This window comes from Talpa europaea (assembly GCF_964194135.1).
Source record: "Talpa europaea genome assembly, chromosome: 15".
NCBI lineage: Eukaryota > Metazoa > Chordata > Mammalia > Eulipotyphla > Talpidae > Talpa > Talpa europaea.
In genome coordinates, this window is record NC_140083.1 from 30,974,156 (window position 1) to 30,995,658 (window position 21,503).

General features: G+C 35.7%; 1 protein-coding gene across 1 annotated transcript; it reads right to left on the minus strand.

Annotated features, from left to right (window-relative positions):
• Positions 1-3,092: 3,092 nt before the first annotated feature.
• On the minus strand, positions 3,093-17,017 carry LOC311185338 (GLIPR1-like protein 2; the record flags this gene model as incomplete). Its single annotated transcript, XM_084255977.1, has 6 exons — positions 16,624-17,017; positions 14,390-14,635; positions 12,896-12,999; positions 7,540-7,625; positions 3,423-3,449; positions 3,093-3,340 (listed from the first exon to the last, which is right to left on the minus strand). The coding sequence occupies exons 1-6, from the start codon at positions 16,855-16,857 to the stop codon at positions 3,093-3,095; spliced, it is 945 nt and encodes a 314-aa protein (XP_084112103.1). The 5' UTR covers positions 16,858-17,017.
• Between the last annotated feature and the right edge of the window lie 4,486 nt (positions 17,018-21,503).

Here is a 21,503-nt window from a genome sequence, read left to right on the forward strand (position 1 = left end):
AGAAAATAGAATAAAATATATACTATTTGTCATTTTAAGAAAGATATCTTTTAGTGTTGGGTTACTAAGATGCCAATTTTAAGTCACTGGTTAACATGATTGACTCTCATAGCTTTGCACGAGAAGTTAGGACTGGGGTTAAGCAGTCCATTAAACACTATATTTCATTTTGAGTTTCACTGTTTTTAGATTATCTTGAAGGGAGGGAAAGTGTATTAATTGTACCAAAACTCATCTACAGTGACTTGACTACAAGACTTAGTTAAGAAATGCAAAAGTTTGGAGTCAACTTGATTTCAGTATTACCAGCTCTTCTTATTTTCCTGCTTCATAATTCTTAACATGTGACTTTTCCACTCCTGCTTCTTATCTTGTGGTCACAAGACAACTGCTCCATGAAGGACCTCATGCCTATACCCCAAAGATGAAGAAGGAAGGGACTGTGTTTTTACATCAGACTAGGAAGACAATGGAAATAACTAATTTCTATTCTGTGTAGGAGGCAGAAAAATAAAAGTCACCTCAAGATCTGTCATTCAGAGAGATATCAGCATCGCTGGTCAAGGCATCTATTGTGGGTGAGGTTGTGTTCATCCGAAAGACATGTTGAGTTCCTAACCCCTTGTACCTCAGAATGATCTTTGGAAATTGGGTTCTTGTAGATTTAATCACATTCAGATGAGGTTGACTAGTAAGTATCCTTATAAGAAAAGGAGAAGAGAATGCAGAGACAGAGAGGAGACCATGTGAAGGTAGAGGGGGGGTTGGAACCAAGGACTCTTCCGCGGCCATGGAATGTCAGAGGCTATTAGAAGTTGAAAGAGACAAGAAAACATGTCGTACATGCTCAGTGGGAACAGTGCCAACCAACACCTTGATTTTGAACTGGTGAGCTCTAGAACTCTAAGAGAATAAATTTCTTTATTTTAAGTCACCCAGTTTGCAGCACTTTATCTACATTAGCCCTGGGAAGTAATATAGCATGTAACCTAGATTTGCAAGGGGTATTGATTTCTTTTCTTTTTTTTTTTAAGATTTATTTATTTATGCATACAAGAACTGGGGTTTAGGTCAGAGGTTCAGAGAGGTGAGAGGATTCACCAGAGACAGAGTGGGGAGCAGAACAGGCAAATCTACTGAAATACACTATTGAGGGTAGCAGCAGGCAAGACAGGAGAGGTCTGCTGCGCCATGTAGGTTAGCTCCCTTGCCGGGGATGGAACTTGTACAGCAGTGGCTGCCTATAGATTCATAGTGCTAGGACTTAACCCCTTGTACCGTTAATTTCTGAATTTCAGAATTTAAGAGGACAACAAACAACTCTGTATTCAGATCTTAGCTGTCATCCTGGGGAAGTAAAAATTCTCTCTGGAACCTTAAAAGTTTAAGTAAGATAGGCTACAGATATGCTTTGATCTATGTAAAATGTCAGGCACTATAGGTGAATCCTTTCTTACCCACTGTGACAACATGTAAGTTGTCACATGTAAGTAAATACCTAAGATTTCATTTTAAAGTAGAAACTGCCATGAGGAGTGCAATTCACTGATGGCCTCCAGCTGCAGCGCCTTTGGGATCTGCTACAACATCTCAGCCAAGGCTGTGCTTTTCCCCGGCAATCCCAGTCAATGACTAGACAGGACAGCCTTACCAAGTAACTTCTGTCCAATATGTACATCTTCCAACACAAAAGATTTCCATGGGGATTTTTGCAATCAGTCTGAAATAACCTAGAGAATATGTTGAAGAGTAGATGGAGAAGTTACACGTGTAGATTCCTAAAAAGTTGTCATAGTGGGAATTGAACGTGGTATCATGAATCAAAGGACATTTTTCTCTTTTTAACAACAGAAGCGATACTAACTCCACATAGTGGTTTTGAATATTAAATAACTATGTGAAAGCATTTAGGAGACTGGGTAGAAAGGAGACTCACTTCATAAAACTATATATATGTTTATATCTCTCTCTATATAAGACATATATAAATATATTTCAATATATTTAGAGCAGAGCTTTTGGGGGATAAAACAAAAAAATAAAATGAAAACAAACACATTAAAAAACCCAGAAATTACAAAATCCAAGAGGATGGTTCAGGACTTTTTGTACAAGTTTATCTTGTCTCATTTATGGACAGGCTGTTAATATAATAAGTTTACTAAATGTGAAATTTCTAGCACTTTATGTATTTTTTTACATTAGATATTTTTATTCAGTTCATTTATTAGTGTTAGAAGTAATAAGTAGTTAATTTGTGAGCTTTTACTATACTTATTGAATAACTATATATAAATAACTATTTTTAATTGAATTTTATTTTTCAACATAAATGATAGCCAGATTGCTCAATCACAATGAACTGATTTTTGACATTTATTAGTCTTTGGCAGCAACACATTATATAGTCTAAAAGAATTACAGCAAAGCTTTCGTGAAATACTGAACATGAAGTAGACATAATAAATTAATAAATTTGTCCTCTAACAGTGTACACTAGTACCACTCAAACTATTCCAAACACAAATATTACAAAGATAAATAATGATATTAGATGCCTTGATATCACATGGAAAATACCACCATCACCAATAGCAATAACAACTATAATAAAAATGATTAAAAACAACATAATCCAAACTTATTAAATGGTTGTTCTGAAATTGGAATGGTATTAAGCATCTTATATGATCTTTTTTAATATTTGAGAAACTCATTTAAAGATATTTAAAATACAGATGTAGAAACATACAGATAGAGACATATTTAAAAAATGGAAATTCCCTCCCTTATCAGATTAACATAGTATCATCTTAATATTAATTAGACTGTCAAATCTTTTTAGAATTTTTATCATCACATCTTTAGCTATTCTTAGGGGCCAAGAGTTTGCCTTACAACATATACTATAAAATACATTTTTTGCTTCTTTGTTTCATTTAAATTTGCTGGATAAGGATGGGAAGAGAGAGGGAAAAAAACGTATTGCAAGAGTAGTTCTCGTTTGCTAAAATTTAGTGTTTTTTATTTTTTGCTTTTTAAAAAATATTTCCCTTTGTTTATTCATCAGTGTTTATCTTCACAGTACTTTTCTATGTCTCCTCCTTCTCCTGTACCTCTTGTACTTTATTCTCCACCTCTTTTGGCTCTCCTTCAGTTTCCCCAAGCTTGTTTAACATTTCTTCTTCTAATAATATATTTGGAAAGTGAGACTGCACTATCAAAACAGCTGTAGTACATAGCGACAAGCATACCATTCTTAGTAATAAAGTAAGTATGCACATTGGATCACACACAAGTGGCCGGGGTACTTCCCATTTTGGATACCAAAATTTGTAATCTGTAAATAATGAAGCGATTGAAAGCTAGATTTCACATAAACTAGTAAAATCATTCAAGAAATAAAGGACAATAATACATACATGTGGCTTGGTCATGCTCTGCATTACCTAGAAAGAAAAAGACCGTAAAGAAATTTTATAATTTCACCTTTTCTCTAGACTATAAGATAATTTGTCCAACAACCATGACATCATTCTCCGAGTTCTTAAGCAACATGGCATCATCATTGCTGCTCCTCAAACTAGTAGCCTGAATTAAAGTACATTATATTTGCTTTTCATAAAAGTCAGCCTGCTCTGCTAGAGAAAACATCGATATATAAGAGAAATTGTGGATTCCGGTATTAATTCTTTCTCTAAATCCTTTTTTCACCTTATCTAATTCATTTCACTTCTGTACTCAAAAGATTATTGCAGCTTCAACATTTTAGGATTTTATAATATCTTATTTTTATCTCTTCCCCACCCTTCTATCCCCAATCATTCCCAATTAATCTTCTGAATCTACTCACTTTCTTCAAGTAATTTTTATTTTCAGAAGCTGTCCGTTGTTCTTCCTTTCCTAGATGGCAAAGTTAACTCTCTAACCTGTCATTCAATCATTTTACTATGTAGCCCGTATACTATTACAGTCCTTTACAGGAAATAAATTTCTGTACTTTACAGGAAATACATTTCTTTTCCTTTGCTCACCTGGGCAGAGAGGCCCACACAACTATTCCTAGATGTCACTAGGAAGGAGAGTGGGAGCATAGAAGAGTTCTCACACATAGCCCAGTGAAACCAGGGGCTTTTTCTTGTGTTGATACTAACCTTAGAGGAAAATTTAGAAATTGCTATTCAGGTACCTTAGAGAGTTAGTAACCTTCTGTTGGATACTTGAAGCTTTTAGCCTTTTGTGCGTGGTCTTATTTATTGTTTCATATTTTATGTAATGATTCTGATTTTCCAGCCCCTTTTAAAAATATCTTTTATCACATCATCTGTATTTTTTCTGCTTCACTCTGTATATGTAACTAATGATAGCTTAGTAGAGCCATGATATAATTAGTACATTTACTCTTCATCACTAATTTTCATTGATTGCATTCTTGTTTTACTTTTGGTTTTGATTTAGTATTAAAATACATTTATATTTACTTAAATCTCTATTGTTTGATTTATCAGCTTTAAATGATATCTCTAGGACTTTGGTTATAAAAGACAAGAAAATTGAGTACATTGTTCTTTTTTTCCCTCTCTTTTCTTAATTATGCCATTTGTATATGTTAGCAAAATTTGTTATGTTTACATTTTGTTTTTATAACCATAGCCTTTAGATTTTAATCTTGATCAATTAAGATTTAAAGCATAGAGAGATGGTGAATATGACATTAACAGTGTTCTCTGCTTTGTTTCCAGAAAGATAATCTAAAAGTAGCCCAGAGGGCAACTAGTTTGAGAGGGTCCAGTGACGGGGCAAAACTAGGGTACTTGTTGGACATCAGAGGCAAGCATTGAGCACACAAGAAGGAATACTGAGGAAATTCAACTCCATACAACAAAAAGTGGGTAGGGAGAGTTGCTAGAGACTATGGCTAGGGGTGGCAGCATGCCATGCAAAACTCAGAATTGTACTCTCAGATTTGGGTGACAGCTCTGAGAAAGGTTAGCTGAGTGGCATGGAGGCACCCTCTTAACTGAAGGGATATTGTGTGGAGGAGCTGGGGTGTGCCAGGCTTGCCAGGTTCCCAGGGAAGAGGATAGGGAAGTGGATGTACTTCCCTTACCCACCCTGGCAGGACTGGTGCTAGTCTGTGAAGCTCTCCGATAACAGACAGATGTAGGCACACAGGTCTGGAAAGCCCAGAGAGGAGTGTTTTCAAAGGTGCCACAAACACAAGCCCACTTCAGTACAATTTTCACCAGTAACTGGACCCCTTCAGAGATCTTACACACCTCCCACTCTGCAGCTACAGGTCATTTTCCCCCAAAACACAAGATACTGACAGGCCAAGCCAAGAAAAAGAAAAACTACAGTGCCATCTGCTGGAAAAGTAGAAATTCAGCATCCTTAGGACATTTGAAAAGATGGCGAGCTGGAAAGCTACACAGTGGGCTGACAGAAAAATAAAATACATGGCACCTCACATCCCACAAATCTCCATAATCTAACCACAAAGTCATTAGAGCCCTTTTCTTCCTATCAGATACAGAGTTCAAAATTGCCATGTGAAAGAAATTCAAAGGAATGGAAGAAAACACAGAAAATATGATCAAAGATATACAAGAAAATACAGAAAAGCAAATGGATGTCCTGAGAATTAAAGTCAATGAACAGGAGATAAAATTGAAACATTAAATAAGAAAATAAAGGAGTTGCAGGATGTAAAACGATCATTAGATGAGATAAAAAAATTCTTTGAAAGCTATGCAAACTGAATAGACTAAATGGGATATTGAATCATTGATCTCAAAGATGGTAACACAAAAATAACCCAGGTGGAAGAAAAAAGAGAAATATAAAAGAAAAACTGAAGAAACACTATGAGAATTATGACTTCATTAGGAAATGTAAGTATAAGAATAATAGGTATCCAAGAAGAAGAAGAGAGAGAGAAGGGAACAGAAACTTATTCAAAGAAATTAATAGAGGAAAAATTCCCAAACCTGGGAAAGAACTAAATAAATGAGTGCACGAAGCTAAAAGAACACCAGATGATCTCATCTCTCTTGGTCTTCACAGAATTGAAGAGTTAGGGCACTGGGCTAGATTAGTCCTTGGCTAAAATGTTATGGCTAGTTGTTCTTCTAACCACACCACTCAACTCTCTCCTTATCTGCAATCAGGCTGTTTTGCTTTTGCTTTTTTCATTCATGTATTAATTGAAGCACTACTTTTAATTTCTTTCAAGAACTTTTGCTTTGTGAACACAACTTGGCTAACTGTGCTCTTCAAAAAGAAAAAAAAAGAGGCTGTGTCCTTGTGGTTACATGTCTCTATATTCTTTAAGCATTTCTTGCTTTTGGATATAAAAAGAAGTTCTGGATTTCCCTGCCTCTGTCCTAGATATTTTCTTTCTCCAATGCTCACTTTTAGTACAGGCTGAAATTTAGAAATCAAGGTCTGGGTGCTAATTGTGTTCATTGGGGGTGGGGAGGCGATGGTAGAATGGGGGTTGGGGGTTCTGCTCCAAGGTCTTTTCTGAGCTTAGGGAGTATGTGTATGTAGATAGATCATATACAAGTATTTCTGTCTATGTTTAGTTGCATGTTTTGATCCTTACATGCTAATACCTGTACTTTGAATTCATAACCACAAGATCCATGCTTATTTTCCTCCTTTATGTATTTGTATTCCATCTTCTGACAGTCAGAGAACTGATGTCTATTCTTTTTTTCCCCATTGTTGCTGTCTTTATTCTTAATCTATTTGCATATTTGATCAAACCCCCAGTGTGCTTCCAATCTCCAATTGTTAGGGGGAAAGGATGTCCTGAGCTAATCCCACACAAGGTTTGTGGACTCCACCCCCACTCCAGACCAAAGCCATCAGGACACTGGGAAAGACAAATCCCATCACCACCAAAGGGAAGGTGGCTGGGACCTGAGGGTGGAGTTAAGCAGCTAGGTTGGGTATAAAAAACAAACACGTGGGCCTTGGGGGGCTCACTATCGCTTGCTTTCTGGCTTCATGGCTGGTGGCTCGCGGCCAACTCTCAGAGTGCTATTTGGGATTCCAGATTGGTGGATCGGGTAGGACACATTTAAGACTTTATCTCCCACTTTTCTCCCTGAGTTGCACATTTCCTCATTAGCCCTTCCCTTGTGAATAAACCTTTTATTAACCTTTCACGTGAGCCTGCAGTAGAGTATTGATAAGTCCCATTAAGTGTGCGGGTGAGGACCCACAGTCAGGCACCCCATTTTGTATCGGGTCTGCCCTGTAACACTATCATTGCCTCTACTTCATCCCTTACACGGGTACCCTCTTCATCCTGTATAAGCTGTCACAGCACACACCAGGTTGGTAGAGCTGTCAGATTTAGAAACAAAAATATAGGCTAAACAGGTAAATTTTAGAATATAACAAATAATCTTTTATCTTAAGTATATCCTGTGCAATATTAACATGACAATAACTAGTGTACAGGTCATTTTTCTTATTATAAAATGTATTATACTTATTTTCATCTTTAAGTTATTTTCTTTATCTTACTGCATAGAAGATCTGTGCATCTGTCATATCTGTCACATCCAGAACAATGCCATCCTGGCTTGTAAGGCTTTCTTTTCTGAGTTCCTCTAAAACAAACAAACAAAAACAAAACCAAAAAACATTTAGTTAGAAAATGTCTCAAATCCTGTGCTGTTTAAATTTACTGTCATCAATTTTTAGTTTATAAAGGCAATTGAATTAAGAAAATGGGCTCAAGAAAGTCTTAAGCAAGAGACACAATATTTCCCTTCTCTCCCCCCCTTGGAAAACATTGTCTTCTGAAACTGTTTCCAGGTCTTTCTTTGAAAACATTATTATTTAAGCCTGAGTTTTAAAGCACTTTTATTTCATCTTAGTTTGCAGCAAAATTTCCCCTTAAATAGAATGCTATAGAATGTTTAGTAATTACTTGCTCTCTAGTTGGCATAGGTATATAAAAACTTCAATAGAAGTGATATATTTATTTTCTGAAGAATTCACAAAATCCTGAAATGCCTATTGTCTCAAAGACCAAGATAAATGGATTATTTCAAGGTCCACTCAGAAAAAACATAAATATATGAACAAGTGAAAAAATCTAAGTGGGATTTTTACAAAGATGTTTTAATCCATTGCCTACAGCACAGGCTAGAATTGAGAAATTATTACATCAACTGTGCAGAGTTAAGTAAGGAAATAGGCCCAAAAGTAGATATGAAAGCTCTATGATAAGAAAGATATGGAAGAAAGATATGGAAAAATATTTTTGAGTGAGGGGAGGGTCATTAATAGTCATCATTTAAATAGGATTGCTTATTAATTTACTCAGTGCACTGTTAGACATATAAGCAAGCATCAGGCATATAAATCTCAGTTAGGCCATTCTGGATCATGTAAAAGAATGGCCAAACAGAAGAAATACATAAACAAATATGTGAATATTAAATTTCTGAGTCATGTTGTTTTTTTTTTTTTGATACCCAATTAGCTATCTGATACCCTTGAAAAGCAAGTTTTCTAGTCTATCAAGGACACTCAGAAGTTTATGGTTATTTGTAGATCACATATCACTTCTCTAATTTCACTTTTCACTATCAAAACACTTCAAGGAAAAAAAATACATTTTTATATTTTTAGAACCCTGTTGGGTCAGGAATGCGCCAGCATGACCCTGAGGACATGCTGAGGTACGAGTCCTGGAGCAGGTTTGCAAGGCAAGACTCTGCTGCTCAGTGAGCAGTCCTCTTGGTGTTTATTAGCAGTAAAAAATAGACATGATTGTTTACGTGACAATGGCAGGAGGAACAGGGCCCAGGGAGACAAAGGGAAGTCAACTTTATGGGGAACAGGAGGGGGCATGTTGGCCACATATACAGGGAGGACTTCCCACACAGGTACTTGGTTTAATTTCTGAGCTACTTCTAGACCACCTGAGGCCATGGCCACACAATCAGTCAACAACAACCTAGGCATCCCTGGCTGCCTCCTAATGTGGGCCATTGTCTTAAGGCGGTCATGCAGGGGTGCTTATCCAATTCTTTCACACATACACAGGTGCAGAGAGAGGCCATATATACAGGAGCAGAGGCCCCAAGTGTTAGAGAGGCCACAGATCCCAGCTAGAAAACTAGCCTTCCAAAAATGTAAGAATTGATCTGGCCATATTTACCTATGTCCTAGTATACTTTTCCTGCCCTAAACCTTTATCACTGAAACACCTCCAACACAAAAACAGAGCTTATCCTACCTATCCCAAGACCCAAGGGATAGAGGACCTCTACCTCTATACCTATGCAAAAACTACTCACTATAAACACTGTCTTTAAAACCGGTAGCACAGGCCAATCACCCTGTGATCATAATGTCTGATAACTGTAGCCTGGAATAACTCTGAAAAGGCAAATAAATAAACAAATAAATATATAAATATTAGTCAACCAATCAATTAATTTCATAGTGATCTAGAATACAATGGACCCTCTTTCTCCAAGATTAAAAGTATCTGTTACTATCTATATTGGATAGCCAGAAATGCCAGGCTATACAGTGTCCATGATCAAAGGGTCAATCCATTAAGAAGCTTTAACAGTCATTAATATTTATGCCTCCAACACAGGAATACCTTCATACTGACCATACAATGTTTATAGGCCTTGAATAATTCCAAGTCAGTGAATATGATGAGCTCTACTTCCATGTTTAATTATGCTACATAGCATAGTTGACCTTAAATTACAAATATTATCCAGGTGGACCTGATCCAATCAGTTGGGTAACTTAAAAAACAGAGAGTTTCTCTGGCTGGTCACAGAAGATAAACCAGGGATTTGAAACATCAGAAGGATCTGATGTGTCTTTAGTGACTTGAAAATGGTCGGAGACTGCATCAAGGAATGTGGACAGGCTCTAGAAGTTGAGAGCAATTCTTGGCTGGGACTCACAAAAGAAATGGGGACCTGAGTCCTATAGTCACATGAAACTGAACTCTACTAACAACCTAAATGACCTTGGAAGCAGATTCCAGATAAGAATTTAGTTACTTAGTCCCACTTAGGGTATATTATTCTTTTTCTATGTTTTTGGACTTGGTTTGGTTATATTTTGTTAAGAATTTTTGGATCCACATTGATGTATAGTTATGTTTGCTTGTGCTCTCTTTTGTCTGGTTTGGATATTAGGGTAATGCTGACCTCATAAAATGAATTGATTACAGTTTCCTCCTATTTTTTAAAAGCATTTGTAAAGAATTTGTATTAACTGTTTAAATGTTTTGTAGAATACAGTGATAAAGTAAAAAAAAAAAAAAAGAATTCAGTCAATACTTTGATTTGGCTTTGAGACTCTAAGCAGAGAATCTAGGTATATTGTGCCTGAACTTATAACCTATAGGTCTATTTGATAATAAATGGGTTATATTTTAAGACACAAAGTTTGTGGTAATTTGTATGTAATAAAAGAAAACCAATCTGTATGCTCTAAACTTCATCCAAGATACCACAGTCTGTGGGTCTCCCTGGTGGTGCAAGGTGTCAAATCATTAAATCAGCACTATGAAGTTATCTTCAGCACCAGTTCAATCCCTGGCCAGGGAGCTGACCCACGTGCTGCAGCAGATCTCTCCTGTCTCACATGCTGCTCCCCTCAGTAGTATATTTCAGTAGATCTTCCTGTTCTGCTTCACATCTGTCTCTGGTGAATCCTCTCACCACCACTTGCCACTGCACCTGTGGCCTACACCTCAGCTCTTGTATGGATATATATATATATATATATATATATATGTGTATATATATATGATATCTCATATATATGATACCACAGCTGTACTATCAGAGAAACAATTATTATGAAGCAAGTTCTTGCTTCCACTTTGTACCCTATTTTCCCTATATTCCATTCACAACACAATAGTCAGATTAATATTTTTGAGTCTGTATATTCTTTTCAAAAAAGATGTAATATCACACCCTTGTTAAAGATTTTCCAATGGTTTTGCCATTACTTAGAATAAATTCCCAAGTCCTACATATTTCCTGTGATCTTCTATTTGGTTAAGCTGTCACATAATTTACCTCACTAGTAGTTCGAACCACAATTTATTATTTCTCAAACATGTTAAACTCAGTCTAAGTTCAGAGATTTTATACATGTTGTTATTTCTATCTGAAACATTCTTTAGCCACTCTTTTCTCATATTACTTTCAGCTCAAATGCCACCTCTTTTTTAAATCTATATTTGATTTTAGCTATCATTTATTTGTTTATTTCGATATATTTTATGGCATATTTCACAACCTAAGTAAATAGTATTTATTTATGTGTTCATTTATCATCTCCCTCTAAAACTATAAACTAAATATGGTAAGCAATTTTTTTGTCTTATTAGGAGATAGAACAGGAGATAGATTGTACATAAATGTCGAGTACATAAATGAATAATGGTACCTTAGATGAATGAATCCATTCTCTCCCTCTCCGGCCAGTACCTAGTTCTCTGTCTAAATTTTCAATTTTAATTGGTAGTCAATTTTCCAGTTTCTCCACATAATAGATAACATTCCAATGCTTCTAGTGTGTAGGAATGAAAGGAGGCTTAAAAATTTTTGCAGGGCCTCCCTGGTGGCGCAGGCGTTTGAGCGCCACACTGTGAAGCTGTCCGCAACCTCTGCAGCACGGGTTCGATCCTGGCCAGCCGGCGAGAATCCCACATGGTGCGGTAGACCTCTCCTGTCTTGCCCGCTGCTCCCCTCAGCAGTGTATTTCAGTAAATCTGCCTGTTCTGTTCCCCACTCTGTCTCTGATGAATCCTCTCACCCTCCCGCACATCTGGCCTATACCCCGGTTCTTGTATAAATAAAATAAATCTTAAAAAAAAAAATTTGCAATGACTCTCCCAAACTTGTTTTGAGGTGCCTATGTTCAAAGTCTGCAAAGTTTTACAGCAGGAAGGGCCTTTCTGAGTCTAATTCAATTAGATCATGGTTAGGTTTTTGTCCCTATCTAGGGACATACAGTCAGTAATCAATATTCTTTTTCTTTTGGGTTTAGTCTTGAAAGCAGTTTATCAACAGAAATGCATTCTTAGTTCTAACATGTTTTTTAATTTTTCCTGTTTATCTGACATACTAATTAGGCTATTTCTTCACATAGCTGGACATTATACTGCTACTACTTCTGGTATCATATTGGCCAAAAGAGAGCTTGAGATTTTCTAGACTAGGAGGCTAGATTTTCTATCCTCCAGACAGACATGGAGGCTATTCTAGAAGGTAGTTATTTCTCACCACATAAAGGTATTCAAATAGAGAATATTCGCATGGTAAGTAAAATGGAAATAATTCAAGTTTTGTATGGAAAACTTGACAAGAAGACTTTTGAAGTACTATTTCAACTCTGAGATATTATAATGGCTCACATGTGTGAAACTAGTGCCAATTATTAATGTAACTTCTAAAGGATAGTCAACTAAAAGTATCCTTAAAGTAATAAGACTGATCTACTCCTGAAACTATTATAGCACATCCAAACTTATTTTCTTTTGCCTTTTTTAAATAAGGGAATAATCTATTTTGGAAATTAATTTTAAAATACATAATTTAACAATCCTATGCTAATTAGGCTAGATTATGAAGTAATACTAAAGTTAAAATCTTTTAGGAAGTAATTGATTTGTCTATATACAAAATGCCCATGTTACATGCCCGTATTAAGACTCATTTCAAGATATAATTGAAAATATCTCAATATCCAATCTTTAATATCTTATATTTAACTTATAGTTCACAGAGACATTAGAAGACTATATTGAAACCTAGAAAAGTTTAATATTGAAAAATATACAATGTTAATATATATATTTTTATTTTAAGTTGCTTACCCTGGTGCGTAGTTACATATGAAAAGTGCTGCATCTTGAATACGTCCTATTCTTGGACAGGCAGTAACAGCACAACCAACTTTGTAAGTGAGATCCCAAACAACCTAAAATAAAAATTTCAGAGAAAACATAAAATGTAATTCCAAACATTTATTTTGCATGCTATAAACAATAGTATATTCAATCCACATAAAACTTTAATCAAGCAGCTTGAGAATATAAATTATTCTTCATTTGGATGCAGGTAGAAAATTGTCATGTATTTAGGGAAGAAGTTTTAAAACTTTATTTAGAGAAATATTTTAATAGGTTTTGGCAATTCTGTATTCATAGGAGAAAGAATTTGAGAAACACTAACCCAGAATGATGTTGTAGAGCCAAAGGAAGGCATCCCTGCTGAATAAATTTTCAACTTCAGGTTGTATCTGAAACTTCTATGTTATTGGTAGAAAGAAAAGGGAAAAGAGAGGAGAATGATTTTGGAAGAAAAAAAGTTGTGAATAGAAGGGCGAAGAAAGGCCCAAGATTATAGAAGAGAGGGAAAAGAAATATATGATAGAGAGTAATGGAATGTTATTAACATTTCTCTTTCCACTTATGGAGGAAATTCCATTATAAAATGAAAGGGCTGTTCTTAAAAAATAAAAAAAAGATCAGGTCTATAAAAGGAAAAGCAAGTCTTGATATGTGAAAATATGAGAATAACTGAAAGTATTCTTGAAATTTTCTGTACGGCTACTTCCATTAATTCCAAGTGAAAAAAAATACTTGTTTGTTAAGCTCTGTGGAAGAGACAGGAGTCATTTTGGTTTTTCCTTTTCTCTTTACCACAACCTTAGTGGTTTTAAACATGTGATTCTTAAAGAAACAGTGATGCATTAAAAGACTAGGGAGTAGAATGTCTACAACAGTTAATGTGAAGTCAAATGTTGTAAACAAAAGTGTCTAGGAGAATAGAATTGGGGAATAAAAAAAACAGAAGAGGGTGATATGTAAAATAATTAGTGCATATATAGGAAATAAAAAATGGTTCAAAAGAGTATAAAGTGACAGGGTAAATTGTTAGACCTGAGGCAGGGAAATAAAACTATTAATTTGAATTAAAATATTTTAATCAATCAGTTATTTAGTAGTATGTATACTGAACATAAAAATACCAAATCTTTTCTTTATATTTATGGTCAGTATTTTTAAAAAAATTTGTCTGCTGGTTGCTTACTTCCTTTTCCAAATGCACATTCTTTTTAGAAAAACACCTTCCACCTTTGGATAGGGGATCCAATTTACTAGATTTAAAGGATTAAATGTATGGTTCACATAATAGATGAAATTATAGACATCTGAAGATTTAGAACTGCTTAGATTTTTATTCTATTAGAAGTGATAATTTTTACCAGTTAAGTTTGTTTATAAAATTGAAACATCATCAATAAAAACTTGGCAGTAAAGCAAATGAAGACATCTATTGAATTAATAGTATAAAAATTATTATACCTGCAGATAATTAGAACACTCTGATTTGCAAGTGTCATTTTCAAAGTCATAATTCTTCCTCTCTTCATACCAACTTCTAATGGCAATAGTTGCAGTGAACGCATTTTCAGGGCCGACCCAAATATTTTCACCAATACCATTAAATACAGGATGGGCCGTCTTTACTTCTTCTAAATGACTATTATGCTGAAGAAAACATTTTCTCCCCCATGCTCTAGCAGTCCGAGACAAAGCTACATCCCAAGTCTAAAAAAAATGCAAAAAGCAAAGAAAACAACGTAATGAGTTTTTTTGTGTGTACTCAAAATTATTTCCCTTGCGTGTTCACAGTTAAGTTTAAGGAAAACACATTTAAATTTGTGCAGATGGATAATTGTTTGCAGAATTTCTATGCAGGGAAAGTTTTTGGAGATAATCATAAATCAAACTACTACACCTTGAGAGAAAGGACTATGCATATATTTATAATTAAATCAGATTGTTAGATGATGCAAATGATTATAATAATCTTGTAGTCTGTTCAAAACAGTATACTCTTACATGTAATCTTTTCAGAATATGTATTTTTAATCTCAAGTCTTTTCTTACATAGTAATCATTTGAAATATTTATCTAAGAACTATCTTTTGAACACGGACTATATGCAAACTATTGTGAGGAGTAAAATAAGAAGTAAAACCTAAATTTTGTCATCTGATTGTCTACTGTTAGACTACCAGGGATAGTCTATGTCCCCAGAAATGTGTGCCTTTATCATTAGAGTCTCATTGAGTCCACTGTTTATAGTTAATCACAAGAACAAGAACAAAACACATAAAAAATCAATAAAATCAACAAATTAAGTTGTAAAACCAAAATATTGTGGTCATATGTTACAGTATATCTAAAAAGTAGCAGCAAAAATTTCAGGCTTTGGGGTGAGAACACCATGAGGGACAAAGCAGTCTTGGAGCAGGTTTGCAAGGCAAAACTCTGCTACTTGAGCAGAAGTTCTTGTGCCACTTATTGAAAGCACACAGGCCAGTAAAAGCTGATCATGTGACAGTTGTATGAGGAATAAAGTTGGGAGGGTGGAATTGGAGTCAAAGGAATTGGAGGGTGGAGGAATGAGAGACAAAGTTTTATGAGGGACAGGGAAGGGGACATCATGAGTCAAGAGATATTTGCATCAGCAAAGTATGATGTTATCACAGGCAGAGTTATCTGAGACCACCATGGAGACAGTCACGTAATCAGATCAAGAGCAGCCTAGGGTGGTCCCGGGCCTGCCTCCTGATAAGGACTACACTCCTGTAGGTAGTCAAAGAATGCTCTGCTGTGATTAGCACATAGGAAATAGGTCACAGTTGCCTGTGAGTGCTCAGCTCATAGGAACCCACACCATACCAAGATTCCCTTAGATTATTTTATTTTCATAGATTATAAACAAATAATAGAAAATATATTATAGAAGATAAGCAAAATTGGCCTTCATAATATCATTGTTAAAACAACTGCTTTGTACCTGTATATACACACACACATCAAACATCAGAAATGTTTAAAATGGGTACTTTATGATATTTTTCCCTTGCACTATTATAATCATAACACACACACACACACACACACACTCTGATATAATTGGCTTGTTAACTTTTGGTTTTCACTTGGAGATACTATTCCAAATTGGCACAATTGCCAATTGCACCAATCCAATGTTTTACAAACTCTATGTGATACTGAATACTATAGATTGCATATTATGTTAGCATTCCACTAGTAATAGCCTATTAGATTTTCATATTGTTTACACATCATATGTTTACTATTTACAGTCACTATTCTAAGTATTTTTGTTCATTATTTCACCTAATGTTCACAATAACCCTATACATTATTATTACTCTTTTGGTTTCACAAAGAAATTAACTAAAGCACAAATAAGTTCAATAACTTACTTCCAGCTACTTAATACCAGTATATTTTGGAGCCTGCATTTAAATCTGGAAAGCTAAATCTCATATCCAAGTTCCTAAGCAACTTTCTTCACTGTTTTCCATAATGGTGTACATATAAGATAGTTCCAAATTCCTTTGTTCAAACTTGAATAAAGAAAAACCCAAGCTAAAAGTGAAGTTCTCTGTGATCTTTGACCCTAAAGATCAGTGGCCCAGACTTTCCGAGGCGGAGAGCTAGGGTCTATAGTGACAAAGGTTATCAGAAATTGGGGCAAAGACCCTTAGGACCTCACCCATGAAGCGCAAGTTAGACGGTCGGGGATTGGCTTGGCCCCGGAGCTCATTGTGGATGTTCACGTACTCATTGATAAAGTCCACATCCTCTTCATCAGGCAAGAATCCCTCGTTCAAACCTGAACCCAGAAGTAATAGCCAGAACTCAAAGAGCCACAGCTTCAAAACGCCCCCTCGCGGCAGTAGGTGAGACGGGGCGGCCCACTCCCGGGCTGACCACCTTAGGGCCTCCATGGTCCACCGGCCACAGACAGGCCGTGGTCACGCGCACGCCGGCCCGGGTGCCCTGCCAAGGCGCGCGGCGGTGCTTGCCTAGGAGAAGAAGCGAGAAGTTGGAGCAGAGCCAGAACTGCGGGCTGGTAAAAGCTTGTTTTTAACTGTCTAGCCAAAGAGGCGTAAGTTAAGTGGGTGCAGGCTTTTCACTGAGCTAATGTAGCTCAATGTTATTCAGGGTGGATTTCTGCCATCAAATGCTGTGTCACCGTTTATTAATGAGCCATTTTTAAATGTCAATTGCTAAGTTATTAACATGTTATTAAAGGAACCTTCTAGTTATGGAAGAGGAAATGGTCATTCTTCAGCGATACTGACGAAAATTCCATTATTTTTTCCCCTTCTTACTTGTTGGAAATTTGATGCAGGTCGCATCCTATTATTTTCCTTACGATCAACAAGAAAATATTCTCTCTAAAAAGGACTTCCTCATTAACTGAGATTTTTTGCTTACTTACTTATCTAATCCACAAAATAAATGGAAGAATAAAAAGCTCAGCATTTAGGGGATATACTAGTGATCATTGATTCTCATAAGGTTGAAATATATCCATTTCTTCTCTCACTAGTACTGTATAATAGCCTGAATATCAGGATTCATTTATCTGACTAATTGTCCTGTTCCTAACAAGGTTGAATTCATTTTTGTGTTCATGTCTTTCTTTCAATGACCTGGTGTTTTTACCTTTTGCTCAAAAAAAGCTTGCTTTGAAGAATATACCATCTAGACACAAAATAAAATAATTTGTTTTTTGGGAATACATGTGCTTTGCTTTATAACATTGTATTTAATAGCATCAAAGAGATACTCAAAGTCATTGATACTGGGACAGAATTTTGCTACAAAGAAAGCATTTCAACTGTTGGCCAAAAAATCTTAAATGTGCTTTGAAAAATGATCTATGTTGTATACAAGTTAAAAGCAGTAGGTCTGAAAAGATGGCTTCATTTATGCCCTTATTCTTTTAGTAAGTATTTACTAGGCAATATGTTAGGTAGTTGGGAAAGGCCAGGCGGCAAGACCAGACACAGACCCTTTTTCCAAGTAGATTACAGTTCAGAGAACTAGTACATAGGTAACTTTTATTCCATGAGATAAATACAAAATCAAGACACTTTTGCAGCATGTTCGGTGCAAAACTCTTTTTGAGGATCAGGGAGGTCTTTCTAGAGAATATGATATCAAGAAGGTGAAGCACACAGGTGAAACAGCACATTTTATTTTATTTTATTTTTTAATTTATTTATTCATTTACACAAGATCTGGGGTACAGGTGAGATGAGCGGAAGGTAAGAGGATTCTAGAGCCAGGGCAGGGAACAGAACAGGTAGACTGACTGAAATACACTGCTGAGGGGAGCAGTGGGCGCGGCAGGAGAGGTCTGTCATGCTATGTGGGACCCTTGCTGGCCGGGTGGGATCGAACCAGTACTATAGAGGCTGTGGAGAGCTTCACAGCGCGGCCCAAACAACACATTTTAAACAAAGGGAAAGCTTGTAATAGGCTAAGAGTTTTAGTATAACCGGAGCCTATTGCTGGGGGTGGTGGTGGCAAGTGTTGAAAAATGGGCTTCCTTTTTTATGTAGTGTTGTTAAACTTTGAAAATTGCTCATTTAAAGCACAAGATAAAGAGAATAATGCAATTATAGGGGGAAATGTTAGACACTTTTACTAGTCCCGTGTATTAGGCATATTCTCTGACATTTCATTATATATGGAGTAATTTCTTTAGTAAACTATTGCAATTAGCTTAACTATTGCATTATGAAAATTAAATGTCATTTATTCTTTGTGGTTTGCAATAGGCTAAGGTTAATTTGTATATATAGGGTATACTTTTCTTTATGTTGTATTATCTTCTTAGATTTCTCATTTAACTTTTTCATTAATAATTAAAATAGCCTCTGATTTTAAACATTATACTATGACTTCTTCAGATGTGTCATTCATACAAAAGCATATGTTTCCTCAAATCAGATAAATTGAAATGTGTTACAGAATACATGAAAAGAAATTGTTATAGAATTATGTTGTCTGATTTTGAAGAACTATTTGTCAGAGTATTAAATTGGCACTTGCTAGTAATGGTGGTTCTCAGAAAATGGGATCTTGTAGAACTCTTTCTTTCTTTCTTTCTTTCTTTCTTTCTTTCTTTCTTTCTTTCTTTCTTTCTTTCTTTCTTTCTTTCTTTCCTTCCTTCCTTCCTTCCTTCCTTCCTTCCTTCCTTCCTTCCTTCCTTCCTTCCTTCCTTCCTTCCTTCCTTCCTTCCTTCCTTCCTTCCTTCCTTCCTTCCTTCTTTCTTTCTTTTTCTCTCTCTCCTTCCTTCCTTCCTTCCTTCCTTCCTTCCTTCCTTCCTTCCTTCCTTCCTTCCTTCCTTCCTTCCTTCCTTCCTTCCTTCCTTCCTTCCTTCCTTCCTTCCTTCCTTCCTTCCTTCCTTTCTTTCTTTTCTTTTCTTTTCTTTCTTCATACAAGAGCTGGGGTACAGGCCAGAGGTGTGAGGGGTGAGAGGATTCACCAGAGACAGAGTGGGGAACAGAACAAGCAGACTGACTGAAATACACTGTGAGGATAGCAGCGGGTGAGACAGGAGAGGTCTGCTGGGCCATGTGGGTTGCTCCCTGGCCGGCTGGAAATCGAACCTGCACTGCAGAGACTGCAGACTGCTTCACAGCGCTGTGCTCAACCCGCTTGGCCAGTGGGGAGGCCCTGTATGAATTATTTATAGATCTTGGATATTACCTTGATGGATGTATGATGTGCAAATATTTTCTCCCATCCAGTTGGTGGTCTTTTGTTTTTATTGATAATTTCTTTTGCTGTACAGAAACTTTTTAATTTGATGTAGTACCAATTGCATGCTTTTGTTTTCTTTCTCTTGCCTTTGGAGTCTTCATAGACATCACTGAAGCCAATGTCATGGAATGTTTTATCCATGTTTTCTTCTATGGATTTTATGGTTTCAGATCTTATGCTCTGTCTCTAGTGGATTCTCTCACCCTCCCACAGCTCTGGCCTGTACCCCAGTTCTTGTGTAGATGGATCTAAAAAAAAAAATTATAGCTGAGGGAAGATGGTGGTTACTTTAGTTGAGAAGAAAACAATTTAGATGACTTAGTTCACAGGAGTCAACAATTCAGTGTAAGTGGTTTTTGAAACTGGATTAATTGAATTGTTTGGGTTTTTAAAATTTGTTCTTCAGACAAAAGAAATGCTAAAACTGACTAATTCTTTGCTTTGTGGAAATGTTACTAACCACTAACCACACTACAGATAATTTTGTATAGGTTTTAAAGGCCATAGTATCTGCACCCTGTTATTTTACACAAAGCATATTTAAAAATAAAATATCCTCAAGGAATGTGATTTTAATTTTCAGAACATATGCTTACTTTTCAAATATTAACATTTCCTTTTTGAGTTTAGTTGATTATGACCATAATACAGTATTGCTTGTTATCTACAACTTTTCTTAATAACATTTTGTTTCTGAAATATGTTGATCATATGTATTCTTTAAGGAAACTAATGGCATATAAAAAGATATCTTAAATGTTTTTTAATCTACTGTAATTAATATGATAAATCAGGATATTAGAGAATGGAACTGTTGTTATATCTGAAATTATGATTAAAAATTAAGATTTTTTTTACTGCTATACTTCTGCTATGCTACACCTTTTGAATTACAAAAACATTAAATTTGGATACCAGATAAGGGTGTAGAAGTTTTGATAATTAAACAGATGAAAGTTATATTTTGTCATAGACTGTTCTTTTATTGTCATATCTGAGAAATTATTTTGCATATACATGCTGATTAGAATACCCTCAGAAGATTGTAAATTAGGCACATTGCTGTATATGGTATGCACTGAGATGCTGAATTCCACTTTGCATCTGTGTCTGCGCCTCCTATAAAAAAACACAAACACACATAAACACATACAAACATACACAACAGTTCAGAGCTCAATTTAGTTTTAAGGGGAAGAAATAATTGAACCAATACAGAAGTATTTTGATGTACACTTTGATGTTTATAAGCTTCTTTGTTTTCTAAACTACAAAAAATTTATAAAATTATAATTTTGTAATAATGTCCTGCCAACAATTTCATACCAAGTATTTCTTGCATGCCTCTTAGATTGAAAGCACAAAAGTCTAAAACTGGCAAAATGATATTTTTGACATTCTGCCATTCTTATTTAAAGTCCCTGGAAAACAATGTTGAGTTTTGGGTATCCAGATATTTCTATTAAACATCACACTCATTTCCACACGACCTCTCCAGCAGAAGAACATGGATTTCTTGAGATGCTGGGGGGCTTCCGACAAAGCAAAAGTCAAAACTGTCAGCACTCTTAAATTTGACAAAATCAAGGGGAGGAGAAATAGTTTCCACTTCTTGATGGGAGGAATTGTTGATGAAGTTAAAGACAATTCACCATACCAAGAAACTGGGCATATTATTACAATCAAGAGAAAACTAAACATAACATTCTCAAAACTAGAAATAGACCCACAAGTGATTCAGATGCTGGAGATAGAGGAAAAGGTTTGTATATTTGAGGGTGGTGATGTTGTAGCTTATTATATCAAAGGAAGG